At 51.4% G+C, this 15,813-nt stretch overlaps 1 protein-coding gene across 3 annotated transcripts; it reads left to right on the top strand.

Moving 5' to 3' along the window:
- Window positions 1-1,787: 1,787 nt before the first annotated feature.
- Window positions 1,788-15,362, top strand: LOC122391224 (peroxidase-like). 3 transcript variants are annotated; one of them, XM_043384922.1, is made up of 9 exons: window positions 1,871-2,013; window positions 2,336-2,896; window positions 8,818-9,411; window positions 12,160-12,264; window positions 12,499-12,632; window positions 12,888-13,155; window positions 13,630-13,893; window positions 14,185-14,207; window positions 14,406-15,362. In XM_043384922.1, exons 1-9 carry the CDS (start codon window positions 1,987-1,989, stop codon window positions 14,554-14,556), a joined length of 2,127 nt encoding a protein of 708 aa, XP_043240857.1. In that variant the 5' UTR covers window positions 1,871-1,986; the 3' UTR covers window positions 14,557-15,362. The 3 variants fall into 3 exon arrangements, with proteins under 3 accessions (XP_043240856.1, XP_043240857.1, XP_043240858.1); XM_043384921.1 differs by having other exon boundaries at window positions 1,788-2,013; window positions 14,185-15,362; XM_043384923.1 differs by lacking the exon at window positions 13,630-13,893 and having other exon boundaries at window positions 14,185-15,362.
- The last annotated feature ends 451 nt before the right edge of the window (window positions 15,363-15,813 follow it).

Genomic DNA, 15,813 nt, shown 5'->3' with positions numbered 1-15,813 from the left:
AGACTCACCCCTTCGCTCTCTCCGTTAGTCGCCCCAAAAGGCGCTATACTGGTCCAAAATAAAACTGATGTACATTGACTTTAGTTGATGTTTAGCCCTCGCCCGTATAAGGGGGTCGAACGGAATCCTCCCCTCGGTTTTTCGCGAATAACTCGCGTAAAAAGCGGTCGATTGCGACGAAACTTTCAGTGCCCTCGCTGTAATACACCTACCCTGAACATTTTATGACCCTGACCCTTAACCCGCGCATGACGTACTGGGGTATTTCCCATAACGCGAGTGACTGGGGGGGGGGCTCTCCAGAGCCCCCCTCCTATCTCCGAAACTACTCGCCCGATCGTCAAAATTCAAACGTAGTCTGATAGCCCTGGAAAAACTGTCGAGCGAAATCTATTTTCATTGACCCCAAGGTCACCGATGACGTCACAGGTCAGGTCAAAGTAAAAATTATCGGCATTTTTGCTTGCATACAATTTAGGCTCTGGCCGCCGGCTGAGAAGTCCGATCAGGCTCATTTTTGGTTTACGCACTCCTTGATATATGCCTTAGATATCGTGAGGGTATATAACTTTTACTTCGAATTTTTCAGGTCAAGGCCAGGTCATCCTAGGCCACGAAAATTGTATATCATGTATCTGTCACCTGACGCATGTTTCATGGTCCATTTTACACATTGATTTCGAAAATAATGTCGGCTGTGTCATTTGAGGTCATTTTCAGCTGAATTTACCGGAGGTCAGGTCAATTTCAGGTCAGAAAAGATCAAATTTGAAAATGAAAGTTGTCAACAAAAAAGGTGTCTATCAGATGCAGTTTGAGCTCGGAAACACGACGGTGCCATTTATATTGCTCTGCGATGTCAAAAACGTACTGAAAAATGTTTTGAAAAATATACAGGTAATTGTAAAATTTTGACAATAATGCAGATAACTCGGCTATTTTTGAAGATATTGGGCTAAAACTTGCTAGGGTCGTTCATCAGTGTGTATCACATATATTCCTATCATCACATATATTTCCGTTTTTGCAAAAAATCAAAAACGTTTATCAATTTTGTAACGTGTTTTTCAAAATTTTCAAAAATTTCGACAATTCGAGATAGCAGTTTGATAGCTACGTGTATTTGCAGTCCACTGATGCAAAGAAATTGGATTTAGCTTTAAAATTGAGCTCTTGAGAGCGTTTGCCGTAATTCAATGTTTTGCATCAAAATCGGCCGACAAGACGTCACTCTGACGTCATTTCTGGCCAACCTATTGTTGCTAAAAAGTTGAAACTTTAACACAAGGTGTCAAATTGATGCCGCTGAGAATACTGCAAGTTTCGTTTTGATCCGTTAAACGGTTTAGAAGATATTGCCGAAAAACGGGAGGGGGGCTCTGTAGAGCCCCCCCCCCCCTCCCCAGTCATGCGCGGGTTAAAAGTGAAGCTTCTGATTGTAAACACGAGGCACATATTGACGCTCTACGCTTGAAAAAAAAAACAATTTGTTGTTTAGGCTCTCCAGCCATCCCCTCTCTACCACGCGCCTCCCGAGGTCACGATTCCGACTCCCTCCGGTGACCTTGCTTCCGGAGCCGGTGTCGGCGCCCCCTTTGATCTCCAAACCGCCGCTCAGCCGTTTCCCGCGTCTGTTGACACTTTGACCACGACTTTGTCGAGCTAACTCCCGTGTCAGCAAGGTGCATGAACCTTCCCAGTGCTCTGCCGCTGCCACCAACCAGGGAAGCCGAATATGGCAGCAATGCTGAGACCCGGTGGAGATATGGCAGCAGCGGTGACACGCCGGGGGTCGAACGGTGACCGATTCGGTCAGGTGCTGAGACGCGTGGCTCAGCGAAACGTGCTTTGCCATGGCGAGTCGAGGTCCTGATAGGCCATGTGGCAGCGGAAGGTGCAGGTGAGGGAGCGATATAAAGGGTCATGCTCAGCCGGTGACCGTGCTGTTCGGAAACTGGCCAGATAGTGGGAGCAGCAGTGGACGCCATGCTGAAGCTCGCTGTCGCTGTTGTGGTAAGGACGCTGGGTTCCGCTCATTTTGGTAACATGCATGAAAGGTCAATTTGGCTGGCACCTTCTTTTGCAACATACAAATACTAGTTCCAATTTGGTATGCACTGTATGGCCTGACTTACGCCACTAATAACGCCACTTATCGTTCATCATCTGATAAAAAAATGTCGTTACTCTATCGTCCTTCAAAACGCAACATGCCTCGTGCTTCGCAGAATTACATGCCGTGTTTTATTTTCTTGATTTTTATAAGTATTTGCTCTAATCGTAATATTCTCTTTATTTGCGCCATTACTTCAAAATCGTCCACTATTTTTTTCAGGTCTCCCTTCTCATCAGCGTCGCAGCGGCCTCTGATCTCTGCGACTGTCAGACACCCTTCCCCGCCGGGTACAAGTCGAAGTACTGCTGCGAAGACTATTCCCCAACCCCTCGTCACACCTACCCGGCCTATAGTCCACCGCCGGCGCACCACTTCACGGAGACTATCGCCGAGCAAAACCCCCAACTGCGCAAACAGGAGGCCCATGAAGAGCCCTGGCAGGAGACGTTCACTGCAGAGGACTTTGAGACGTTCCCGTCCAAGAAGCACTCCACGTCTCCGGGCGGTTATGCGGAATGGATGCCGCATCACTCGGAGCCTCTCATGGTGCCCCGTCACGCTGCTCCTCGGCGCTACATGACCTATGATGAGGACTACAGGCAGTTCCTCCAGAACGTCCTGCACTTCGTCGAGCACTTCCAGATGTCCACCAACGCGTCCCGGCCGCGGCCGCCGCGTCAGGCGACGCCTCTTCCCGACTGTGATCCACAGAGGAAGTACCGGACAGCGGACGGCACGTGCAACTCGGCCGAGAAACCACTTCGTGGAGCGGCGGGACAGGTCAGTGGTCAGCGTTGGGTTAGCGCGGGGTTTACATGGCCTTGGCGCGGCCGCGGGCAGAGGCGGCAGGGGTCTAGGTCAGCGGGCAGCGCCGGCGGGATGACCTTTGGGGACTCGTTTGGATAAAAGGCCCAGAATATGAATCACCAATATTGTATCGTGAGTACATGAACCTCCAGGCTCCACGAATCAAACTATTAAAACAGTTACATTTAAGGCGTACCGGTTTCGTCTATTGACTTCTTCACAGGGGCGTAATCACTCCTCAAAAAATGGGCTGGAAATAACTCCCTCCGGGGGCGGCATCAAATCCCAAGGGAAGGGCGGCACTTGTGTTTCGGGAGCCAGAGATGAGTACTTGAGGGATTTACTGTGTCGCTGTTGTGTGTCAAATTCTTACGCTTTGTGAAATACGAACAATAATCAGCAGTCAACTGACTACACGTTATAAGGTGCAAACGCAAAGAACACGCCACAGCTCTGGTGTTCGAGATACTGGTACTTTATGCGGTAGATATGCATGCGTAAGATGGGTGGTCAGCCCGCTGCTGGCAGTTTGACTTTGCTACTACGCACCGGATTGATAAATGATAGGCACACTCTTCAATAGTTCACTTCATTCAGGTGAGTTCAATTGCAATGGGATCTGACCATGGGCGTCGAAAGCGGGAGGGGGGGGGGGGCCCTCAGCGGTCTCTAAGGGCCCTTACCGGCCTCAGGGCCCTTACCGGCCAGAGCGTCCTAACCAGCCTGAGGGGCCTTACCGGTCCATTAGGGGCCAGCTCTAGGGGCCCCAGGCCACACCCGTCTGTGACGGTCCCACACCAATTTCTTTGAGGGCCCCGTAATGGCGACTGATAGCCCTCACCGGCGCCTCTGAGGGCCTAAACAGGTCCCGCAGGTCCCTCACACGGGCACGAGGGGCCCTGTGGCGCCAATTGGCCGTTGAGGGTTTACTGACCATATTTCTGTCATATTTCGACTCAGAAGTGCCCCACAGGGCTCGTAAGGACATCCCATGGGCCCCTGAATAGCGACACTAAGTTCTCCATAAAGGCCCTACGCCACCTTCTGAGTGTCCCTTGCTGGCTTCTGAGGGCCCTTACCGGCCTATTACGGGCCACCTCTAGTGGCCTCGAACCCGCCTGTGATAGCCCCACACAAATTTCTGAGGGCCCATAACGGCGACTCTGAGGGCCCTCACCGGCGCCTATGAGGTCCCAAACCGGCGTATCTGAGGGTCCCCCCCCCCAACTCTGACGGCCTACACCAGTGTCTCTAAAGGCCCTGTATCGGCGGTTCTGAGGACCCCACATCAGTGGCTCTGACGGCCTCACACTGGTGACTCGGAGGGTACCAGCAGCATCTGAGAAAACCATGCCGGTGTTTAAGGACTCCACAGGGCTCCTCAAGGCACCACCGACTTCTGAAATCCCCTTGTCGGCTTATGAAGGGTCCACAACAGCAGCTCGCGCCTCTGATGGCCCTGTGTCTCTGAGGGACTCCACATTGGCGCCTGTGAAGGGCTTCACCGGCGACTGTGCAGGTCCTACACCGGCGCTTCTGAGTGCCCCCACACTGCCACCTCTGAGGGCCTCATACCAGTGCTTCTGAGGGCCCCACGCTGGCACTCCTGAGGGCCCCACACCGTGCCTCTTTAGGACCTTTATCAGCGGCTCTGAGGACCCAACATTGGCGCCTCTGAGGGCCCCACACCAGCGCATCTGGCGGCCACCCACCGGTGACTTTTGAGTGCCCTACATCGGCGACTCTGAGGGCCCCACCGGCGTCTGAAAGTATTGTGCCGGTCTCTAAGGACCCCACAGAGCTTCTGAAGGTATCGCCGGCCTATGGGAGCCCTTTGCTGGCCTGAGGGCCCCTTGCTGGTCTCTGAGAGCCCCCTGCCGGCTTGTAAGGGGTTCAGACCAGCAGCTCTAGCCTCTATGCCTATGGGCCCCACATTCGTCTGTGACGGCCCCACACCAGTGTCTCTGAGGGCCCACAACGGCGCCTGTGAGGAACCTCACTGGCGTCTCTCAGGGCCTGTGTAAGGCCCTAGCACTTCTAGCACTTCTAGCACTTCTAGCTTCTAGCACTTCTGAGGGTCCACACCGGCACCTCTTTGGCCTCAGTCATCAATAATACCTCTGAGGACCCCACAATAATGCTTCCGAACCGGTCCTACCGAAGGCACCACTTAACCCTCGCCCGTATAGGGGGGGGGGGGGGGGTCGAACGGACCCCCCCATGGTTTTTCGCGAATAAATCGCGTAAAAAGCGGCCGATCGCGACGAAACTGTGAGTGCCCTCGCGTTTATCAATTTTACACCTACCCTTAAAATTTCATGACCCTGACCCTAATGACCTTTGACCTGTGACCTACTTTTCGAGACCATGTTTGGCCGGAATCGCGATTCGGCTGATGTCGGCTCGCATTAGCCGCGCGTTTGCAGTCTTTTCGTGGTTTCAAGCTTTCAAACATGGGATATGATGTTGCTCCCATGCATTAGGGTGGGTGTCAAGGTCACCGGAAGGTCAGGTCAGGTCAGGTCATTGACCTTTGATGACCTCGGTTCACTTTTTCGAGTTTTACATGTTTCTAGGCTAGTTTTTTAGCTGAATTCGAATTTAGCAACCATTTGAACATTTACCAAGTAGTTTTGGTGCCTTCGTAACATGTTACGAAGCTGTCAGAGGCGGTTGCCACCTACTACGAATATCCGCCAAACTCTTACTGGTTGACCTGACCTGACCTGACTCAACCTGGCCTAAATGCATTAAGACATCATCTATTATCATAACTAACATGATATTCGTAATCAGCACCCTAAAAACCCCATAGTAACCACGTTTTACGACGTTCTAACTGGTCCCGATTTTCCCGACTTTTGGGTCATTGACCTGACCTGAAAGGTCAACCGATAATCTAGGACCTTAAAATTGGGTATCATCGGCTTCCTCTCGTCACGGGCAACACGCTCGTTTTTTCCGCAAAGCTCTAGGTCGATCAGGGGCGAAACGGCAAGGGGGGCCAACGGACCCCCCCCCCCCCCCTTATACGTTCGTGGCTGGAAAAACACCAATACGGGCGAGGGTTAAGTCCTTTATCACCTCGCTAAGCTTCAATCCCATACCGGCCTTCGGAAGGCACCACGCCAGTGCACTCACTGCCCCACACGGGCAACTGTAAAGGCTTCACACTGACCTCTCTTGAGTCTCACACCGGTGCCTTCCTCTGAGGGTCCCATACCGGCTCATTGCCCAGTGCCCACGGCCCGGCCACTCACCGGTGATGCTGAGAGTCCTCACCGGTGACTCTGAGGGTCCTACACTGAAGACTCTGGAAGCCCCCACCAGCTTCTAAGAGCACCACGCGACGCCGGCCTCTGAGGGTATCACGCCAAAACCTCAACGGATCACACACCCGCCTGTGAGAGCACCACGCCGACGCCTCTGAGAACCTCAAAGGGCTTGACCAGTGCATCTCTGAGGGCGTAACACTGGCATTTTAAGACACCACGCTGGTCTTTGGGTGCCCAACGCACAGGCCTTCTGAAAGCAGTACGCAACTTTTAAGCAGCCACGCTTAACTCTCAGAGCCCCACACCGGCCTCTAATGGCCCCTAAGCTTTCGAGCCTGCCTAAAGAGGACCCATTCCAGGCGTGAGCCTGCAGGACGGGATCCAGCCAAGGACCTCACCCACTCAAGGGCCCCACAGTAGACCGAGGACTCTTTCAAGTGCTCAGCTTTACTCTTGAGTCTTGCTGCGCGCTCAGGGCACTACTCGTTGGCTCGGAATGTTTACATCAAGCAATCATACATGGCCTTTTCGCGACTTCGATGGTTGTTTGCGATCAGAGCGTCTCACCTGACGCTCTCATGGGCTGAATTCGCATAGGCGAATCCCTTAGACTTATCGAGCCCAAAATGTAACACTTTGTGTTGGGCAGCATACAGAGCCCGCCAAAACGTGCGCACGACCTTCATTTGCGCACGTTAAGAGTAGCAACCAAACTGTGATACCTAGGCATGGAGTTGTGAATCCCCCGGTCCGCACGATGTTCACCTATCGGAGACGTTTCAGCACAATTCGCCAAGTCAATGCGTAGTTATTATATGTAAACAGCATCAATTTAAGCACCCCTGACTGAGCTATCGCAAATATTCGCCAGGGTTAGGGGCAAAAAACGCTCCCCCCCCCGGGCCAGCGAGGGCTAGCATTCCGGGGAGAGGTGGCACAGCGCCTGACGAGAGCAGCACAGACGTCGATGGAGCGTTATAGGGAGGGGCGAATCGTTAAACCTTTTGACGCATTCTGGGAAGGGGAGACGCGTAAGGGCAGAAAGGCGTCTGGGGAGGGGCGGCACGTAGCGGCGGCAAGGTGCCTTGGGAGGGTGGCGCCGACTGCGATAGAGCATTGTGGGGAGTGGCGGCTTGTTGAGGGCGGCGGGGTGTTGTGGCGAGGGGCGGCACATAGTGGGCGCCAAGATACTCTGGGGAGGGCGGCAAGGCGTTTATGGAGGGCGGCACAGACGGTGGTAAAGCGTTGTGGGGAGGGGCGGCACATTGGGGGCGGCGGGGTTTGTGGTGAGGGGCGCCACATAGAGGCGGGGGGGGGGGGGGCGCACATATGGCGATAGAGCATAGGGCGGCTTATTGAGGGCGGCGGGAAGTTGTGGCGAGGGCAGCACATAGAGAGCGCCGAGGTACTCTGCATGGGGAGGGCGGCACAGACGGCGATAGAGCTATATGCGGAGGGGCGACACATTGAGTGCGGCGGGGTTCTGTGAGGGGCGGCACATGAGAGCTCCGAGGAACTTGAGGGGGAGTCGGTGCGGAGGGGCGGAAGGACATCTGGGAGGGGCGGCATGTAGAGGGCACCTATGTAGTTATTTTAGTGAGGAGCGGCACGTTGACGTCAGGCGTATAGTGGACCGAGCAGTGCCGTTTCTTTTTTCTTGGTTTTAAAGTCCGCGAGTCCCGCAATTGCAGTTTTCCTCTACCGGGGGCGGCATTTCAGCATCCCAAAAATGGGCTGGAATTTCCAGCGTTCCAGCGCGGTGGTTACGCCCATGCTTCTTCAGCGCCATATGAAACAAGGAACAAGAAAACGAGCACAACATCAATCGTTTGAAATAAATAGCACGTATTTCTGAGAACAAGGTCAGAGTAGTCGGGTACCTCCTAAATAAAACGAAATCATACATATTTTCGTGAACATGTAACAATCTATTCGCAACATGATATTACAATAGCTAAATAGTATTATATCAATTGACGGTGCATATAATATGTTTTCACTTCTCTCACTCTTTCTCTCTCTCTCTCTCTCTCTCTCTCTCTCTCTCTCTCTCTCTCTCTCTCTCTCTCTCTCTCTCTCTCTCTCTCTCTCTCTCTCTCTCTCTCACTCTCTCTCTCCCTCCCCCTCTCTCTATCTCTCCCTCTCTGTTCTTTTCCCACCTCCCTCTCTTTCTCTCTCACTCTCACTCTCATTCTTAATTTTTATCTAGATCAATGATGCTCAATTGTGCTGCAGATTTCGCCCATTTTATAAACTGGAGGTTCATGTACTCACGATACAATACTTGTCCATTTATAACTACAATGAATCACCAAATCCCCTCCCTTCTCTTGGCGTTGGTTCTAAACTTTTGGACTTCAAGCTTTATGAATAGCAGCTCTGAAGGATTTGAGAGTTAGGTTATGCTTGATTTAGTATATGAGAGTACAACATTTAATAGTGAATATCTTTTGCGTCTTTATTACGGACCGAGAGGCAAAGTCTGAATTATTTACCGCTCCTTTGATGCTTAGCTCATTGCTCATGCAAAGATTGCGGTAAGGCCACTGCCCACTACCTTACTTCCATTCTTGCGAACTCCACCTCGACCACTAACCCCATCCGCCTCTCCTCCACCAGGGGAACACTCGTCTGGTGCTGCCGCCCGCCTACCAGGACGGCATCTTCCTGCCGCGGTTCCTCGACTCCGCCGGCCGGCGGCTGCCAGGGGCTCGTCAGATCAGCGTGGCCGTCACCTCGAGCCACGACATCCCGCTGCCGCACCTCACCGACTCCGTGATGCAGTGGGGGCAGTTCATCGACCACGACCTGGCGCTCTCCCCCGAGGTCAAACCAGACACCCCCTGCTGCCGGCTGGGACGCCGCGCGCCGGACGCCCACGCCTTCTGCCTGCCCATCACGGCCCGTACCACCGATCCCGTGTACGGCCCCTGCGGCAAGACGTGTATCGAGTTCGTGCGCTCCGTGCCCGCCTGGCACGAGCGGCAGAAGGTGCTGACCCAGGTGAACAGCCGCACCAGCTATATCGACGCCGACATGCTGTACGGCGTGTCGGAGCGCTGGACGGCCTCGCTGAGGGAGCACAGCGGAGGAAGGCTGCGCGTGGGCCCGACGAAGTTCCTGCTGCCCGATCCGGAGCCGGAGCTGGAGTGTCACAGCACGGTGAAAGAAGAGCCGTGCTTCCGCTCCGGAGATCCGCGAGTTAATGTGCAGGTGGGGTTAGAGGGAGAGGAGAGAGAGAGAGAGAGAGAGAGAGAGAGAGAGAGAGAGAGAGAGAGAGAGAGAGAGAGAGAGGATGAGAGAGAGAGAGAGCGAGAGAGAGAGAGAGAGAGAGAGAGAGAGAGAGAGAGAGAGAGAGAGAGAGAGAGAGAGAGAGAGAGAGAGAGAGAGAGAGATGTGATGAAGCCCCTCCCTGTTAGCGGTGACGTATCTGCACTGAAAACTTTTTTACCATTTTCTGAAGGGTAAACCCGCCATAGCATGGTAGCTTGACACACAGACGTTTTTTACCACCTTCCAGTTGGTAAATTTTACTCTTTCATGAAGAGTAAACTCGCCAGGGAGGGGTAACATGACACACAGACGTTTTTTACCATCTTCTGTATGGTAAACTCTTTTGATTTACTCTTGTCTAGAGTGTAATATTTTTTGGGTTACACTCTTTGAAAGGGTAAATCTTTAACGGAACCCTTTTTTAGGGAGTAACGCATCATCTACTCTGTGCTTTACCCTCCTACAGAGTATATTCTTATGGCCTACCCTTTGTCACATGGTAATGTTTACTCTTTCCTCTAGTGTAAACCCCCCAGAGGATGGTAACAGACCCACAAACGCTTCCTTCAGAAGCTTCACGAAGCTTCTGTTAACCGGAGCTCACCAACTAAAAAAAAAAATGTTTCAAGAGCAACAATGTAGGTATATTTGGCTTCCGTACAAACAATACGAGGGGCACACCAACCATGAACATTGTGAGACTCTTCACTTATTCATACAAATTTATACAAAGCGTTCAGCAATGCACAAGCGGTAAATAAACACCACGATACAACTTGATTGCAATTTGAATATGAATACAAGACATTCAGCGCCCTCATATTGGATTAGGCAGAGCGCACAATATTTGAAGTGAGCGACGGCGTTCCTGGGTGGTCGCCCGTCTGCGTGAGATAATGAGACTGGATCACTACAGTGCAAGGCTTTTTCAAAGTCACCAACAAAATGCATAAACTTGTAGCATCACAACAAAATTAACCCTATTCCTGGCGGGGGGGGGGGGCCTCAGGAGCCCCCCCCCCCCCCTGAGGTTTTTTGGTTATTTCTCCCAAACGCGTTGAGCTAGGAAGCTCAAATTTTCTGACTTTTCCTAAAAGGCTTCTACGCAACATGTCTGAAAATTTTGAGTTGATCTGACCTCAGGTCAGGTCACCAGAGGCGGTTTGGTGACCCTACCTCAGAAAAGTTTGCAATCACGCCAGAGCTAGAGTTTTTGACCGATCAATTTCTTCTCTTCAGGGTTTAGTTAGGGTACCAGTATGTGCAATTTGTATATCTCGGAATTTTGATATCGGTGACCTAAGGTCAGGTCAATTTCGCGACCTCCCCATTATAAGTCAATGGGGGAAAAATCAACTCCCTGTTTTTACCACTAAAACGGGTCGGAATGGCCCCATATACCATACATGACTTCATATACGATCAACCTTCACTACCTTGAGGTCTGTTGTGCTGTTGGGCAGCTGTGAGGTCATGTGACGTCATCAAAGGTCACCAAAGGTTTTTGGCCAATAACTCCGTACAGGAACAAGATACAGACGCGTGGATGGTCTCATTGTGTTCAGCTCGTCAAGACGCATCGAATGATATACATGATGACCTCGAGGTCACGTGACCTGAGGTCAACCTTTGACCTTGACCTTTCGAGGTCAACATATATATCTTTCGATGCGGATTGACGAGAAGATCACGATGATGCCCTTAGTTTGTTCCTATCTTGACTAATTCGAAAGTTATTCGAGAAAAACTATCTCCATAGCTAGCGCCGCCATTTTGACTTTTTCGACTCCTGTGACGTCATCTTTGACCTGACCTGAAAATGACCTTAGTAAAAATTGTAGATCTTGGCCGTGCGTATCCGATGCCGTTTACCGCTTGTCGCTATCTTGCTTCGTTCTCGAGATCTCAGGGGGGGGCCGAATCGGCCCCCCCCGCCAGTTTCTTGTCCCGGCGGAGCCCGCCAGGAATAGGGTTAATGTACGTACTCACAACACTAGGCCACGTGGCCGTGCACGGGGTCCTGTTAACCACTCATAACCAGGTCAAATTAGCACCACTCAACGGCACGCAATGCTCTAGCACATCGGTACTTACAATAAAATGTCCACAGAGGCTCTATAGGCGATGAACAACACACAAGCACAATCACCAACGGCCACGCCGCGCGGCACCGACACTGCTCACATCCGCTCTCGGAGACCAACGGCCGAAAACTGACAGATGCGCGCGGCCTTCAAACCGCAAACGGCCGATCTCGTTTCTGATTGGCTGATTGTTTCCATTTCAAATATCATCTTCACGAGGGTAAACAAGATCCACGCATGAAACGACTATCTGTACCCGAGTCACGATACCCAGGAGGAAAGAGTTTTCGTGATGTTCTGGATCGCGAGAGTAATATTGATATTTACATGGTAATAATACTCTTCACTGGCGAAAAAGTTCATATTAACCACGTACCGTTACTATGCACATAATGGTAGCAGCGAGTTACCCTTTCAATATACTATTATCTTGCGGGTTTGATGAAAATGAACTCTCCAGTAGGTAGTAAAAAAGTTTTGAGTGTGGTATCTGGTAATGTACCTAGTGAACGATGATGTGATGATGTGATGTTTTCTAAAGTTGGCTCGTCTGGCGGTGATGTGGCGGTGTGGTAGATGATGATGTTGATATTCTTTGTATCAGGCCCGATTGGCGGTGATGCACATCATCTGGATGAGGGAGCACAATCGGATCGCCGGGAGGCTACAGGAGATGAACCCGCACTGGGACGACGAGAGACTATTCCAGGTGAGTTAGCCCCATCTCTTGGAGAAGGGGCGTCATAGCGTGCTGCGGTCAATGATTGTGAAGCGGGTCTGAGGTGATGGTATGTATTTGAGTGGCCAAATGCATTCGGCAATCGGATATTGTATTCTGTCTGTCCCCTATTCTTTGTGAAAACACCGAAGTAAGGAACAATGTACCTAGGTTCTATGTAAAGTATTGAGATGGCGTCACAGCCCGTTCATGCCCGTTCTACAGGAAAGCCGTCGTATTGTGATAGCCGAGATCCAGCACATCACGTACTCGCATTGGCTGCCGATCGTGCTCGGTCACAACTACACCGATACCAACATGATGGGGGAACAGAAGGGGCCGACCAGCTACTCCAACAGGTCAGCTTGCAGGCGGGCAGAGGAAGCTTCGGTGCGGTGTAGACGGACATTTCAACCCCTTCCAAAAGTTACGATTGATAACAAATCGCCTAGCGGTAAATATCACGTTCTAGGCGGAATATCTTTAACCTTATAATATGATTATGCAATCATGTTTGGCTCAAAGAACTTTCCTCATCGCTCATATCTATTCTTATCCTTTCGTCTTTCTTTTATCTTCTCCTCTGTCTCTCTTTCACTCTCTCTCTCCCTCAGATATAACGCCGAGACGGAGCCAACAATCGCCACCGAGTTCTCTTCGGCCGCCTTCCGCTTCGGCCACTCGCTCATCAACAACCACGTCTTCCTTTTCTCCGACCTCCGCAAGCCGCCCTTCGGCTTCACGCGCCTGCGGGACATCTTCCTGACGCCGCACCTCATCTACCAGGGCGCCCTCGACTTCCTCGCCAAGAGCCTGGTGGCGCAGGCGCCGCAAAAGTGCGACCTCGCCTTCGCCAGCGCTCTCACCGGGCATCTGTTTCAGGTGAGCATGGAGGCGGTCTGGTGCGCTGGGAAGTTTGTTGACCAGGGTCAATCATCTGTAAAATTTGAGAGCGATAAGATGATATCATTGAGTGCCTCTGTTATCAAACCGTGTCTAAATACAAGTAGCTAAGCGAACAGCAAGACTTCTATAGCACTCGGGAAGGCTTTCCAGTTTCCTTCATCTTCTTCCCCATTGTCCTCCTCGACAAGTCTCACCCCCCTCCCAACAAAAATCAAGAAAACGTCTTACTCCGAATTCTGGCGCCATTTCCATTATCATATAAGACAAACCTACCTCGAACACACGCACTACAACCTTCATCTCCTCCGACCACATGAATAAGAGCGGGGATACGTTTTACTCCGAATTCCAACGTCTTTTCCAAGACCATCAGACATTCTTCATTACTCATGCACATCACAACCTTCACTTCCTCATCTTCCACTCATTCCCCATCCTCTCCGTCCACAGGAGAGAGGCGAGCTGTGTGGGATGGACCTGGTGGCCATGAACATCCAGCGCGGCAGGGACCACGGCACGCCCACCTACTCGACCGCCCGTCGCTGGTGCGGCCTGCCCCACCTACCCTCGTTCACCGCCCTGACCCGGGTCATGAGCCCCGAGGCGGTGGTGCGCCTGGCCGGGGTGTATCGCTCTGTGGACGATATTGACCTGTATATCGGCGGAGTGGCGGAGTTTCCGGTGGATGGAGGACTGGTCGGACCCACCTTTCAGGTAGGCAGGAATTGAGTCATGGGTGCTCATCACTTTTGTTTTGACGTGTCGCCATTTTTAATGTCTTCACTGTTCAGTGTGTAATGTGTTCAGTCATCTTTTCAATGGGTGGACAGCCAACCGATGTCTTTCATCATCATCCCATACCTATTTGCAGGTTTTTAGCTGTTTGTGGTATGGCGGTAGGATAAAAAGTAATGATATCTGAACAAATTACTCCCTACTCTACTATAATCATTGTCATCTGTTTCTTTCTTTCATGACGTCAATTTCGAATTTTCCTCTCCGCAGTGTCTGATCGGGAACCAGTTCTTCCGGCTGCGCTGGGGCGACAACTTCTTCTACGACCTGGGCGGCGAGTCTCGTCCATGGCGGTTCAGCCTGGCGCAGCTGTCGGAGCTGCACCACTCCAGCTGGTCCCGCGTCCTCTGTGACACCGTCTCCGGCATCAGCGTCATCCAGCCGGACTCCTTCCGCGCTGCGACCGACGAGAACCGGCTGACCGCCTGCGGCCAGCTGCCCGAGGTCAGCCTCGAGCCGTGGAGGGAGGAACTGCTGCAGCCAGCCGGGGAGGAGGCAGACGATGAGGAGGAGGGGAAGGCTGAGGCCGTGGAGAGCAACACGCTGGACGCCGCCGGGTTTTTGGCATCCGTCGGGCTGTAAGACGAAGATGTGACAGATGAAGTCTTGAAATCAGGAAAGAGTTAGATAGAGAAAGACGAGGTCATATGAAAGGGTATAGGTTTGCATAACTTGAAAGAACTAGGAGCCTAATAGAGTAGGTGTTATGAGAAACGCTGAAACGCTTTGCTGGGGGAAGATTGACCGCCGATAGAAATACAGATGAAGTCGTTTTCCACAACGGTATTCGCAAGGCGATGTTTTAGTGATAACAGGTGAGCAGGCTAACACTTAACCCGCGCCCTGGTGAGGTCTGTTTATAACGCAACCTGGTGGGTGGGGGGGGCTATTTTTGCTCCCCCCCTATCTCCGAAACTACTGGAGGGATCCACAAAATTCAAACGGCGTTCGAAAGCCCTTTCATATTTGTCGAAGGTAATTCAATTTCGTTGACCTGGCCAACCTGTCATAGCCTTTGGAATTTTTTTCGGTCACAATATGTTAAATTGATCTCCGGGAGGATACTGAAAGTTTGGTGACGATCGGCGCAGCGGCTCTGGAGATATATTGGAAAGTCTGGAGGTGGGGGGGACTAAAAATAGCCCCCTCCCCCCACCGGGGCGCGGGTTAACAGTCAAAGGAATTCGTCAGCTGTGCTATTTTTTACTGCGCGTAGCGTTGTCATATTTTCATCGTGTGACTACAGTGATCAAATGACGAGCTTCTTGCAGCCTGATGGCGTCGATGTTTTTCGATCAGAACGAATGGTACTTCATATGTAGTTGACCGTGTTCGCTTTGCGATGGAAATGTGTGCTTGGGAAATGGGAATATATGAAACCGTCGACATTCTTGCGTGTTTGATTCCGCCCGATGATGACCAGCTGAATTTCGCCTGAAGTGATCAATGAAGGTGTTCTTAGATGGTAATTACTAACAAGTTGCAGATAATAATGCCTATGACGACTACAGGGTGTTCACTAAAAATTGAGACAAAGTTTAGCAGGCTGTATCTTCGGTAAAAATGTACCGATTTAAACAAACGAGGCATTGTTGTAATGCATATTGCATCTGCTGCAAACCGTTGAGCGTCAACAGATTTGCCTGATTCCCGTAGGTCATTTTTTGGACATTTTCTTGTAAGTGTTTTCACAAGGTCTGGCACCAGTGGACCGTGAATTTGGCCAATTCATGGCGGTAATGAGCAGCCAGTTGATATTTTGTATCAAATTTAAAGACACCAATATACGTATTGCGTAATAGCCTTCGGCAAATCACATTAGATACTCATTTGTTAATT

The sequence above is a fragment of the Amphibalanus amphitrite genome, unplaced genomic scaffold (genome assembly GCF_019059575.1).
Source record: "Amphibalanus amphitrite isolate SeventyFive unplaced genomic scaffold, NRLGWU_Aamphi_draft 000426F_arrow, whole genome shotgun sequence".
NCBI lineage: Eukaryota > Metazoa > Arthropoda > Thecostraca > Balanomorpha > Balanidae > Amphibalanus > Amphibalanus amphitrite.
The sequence above is the reverse complement of the archived record's forward strand: the minus strand, read 5'-3'. Positions and strand labels throughout refer to the sequence as shown.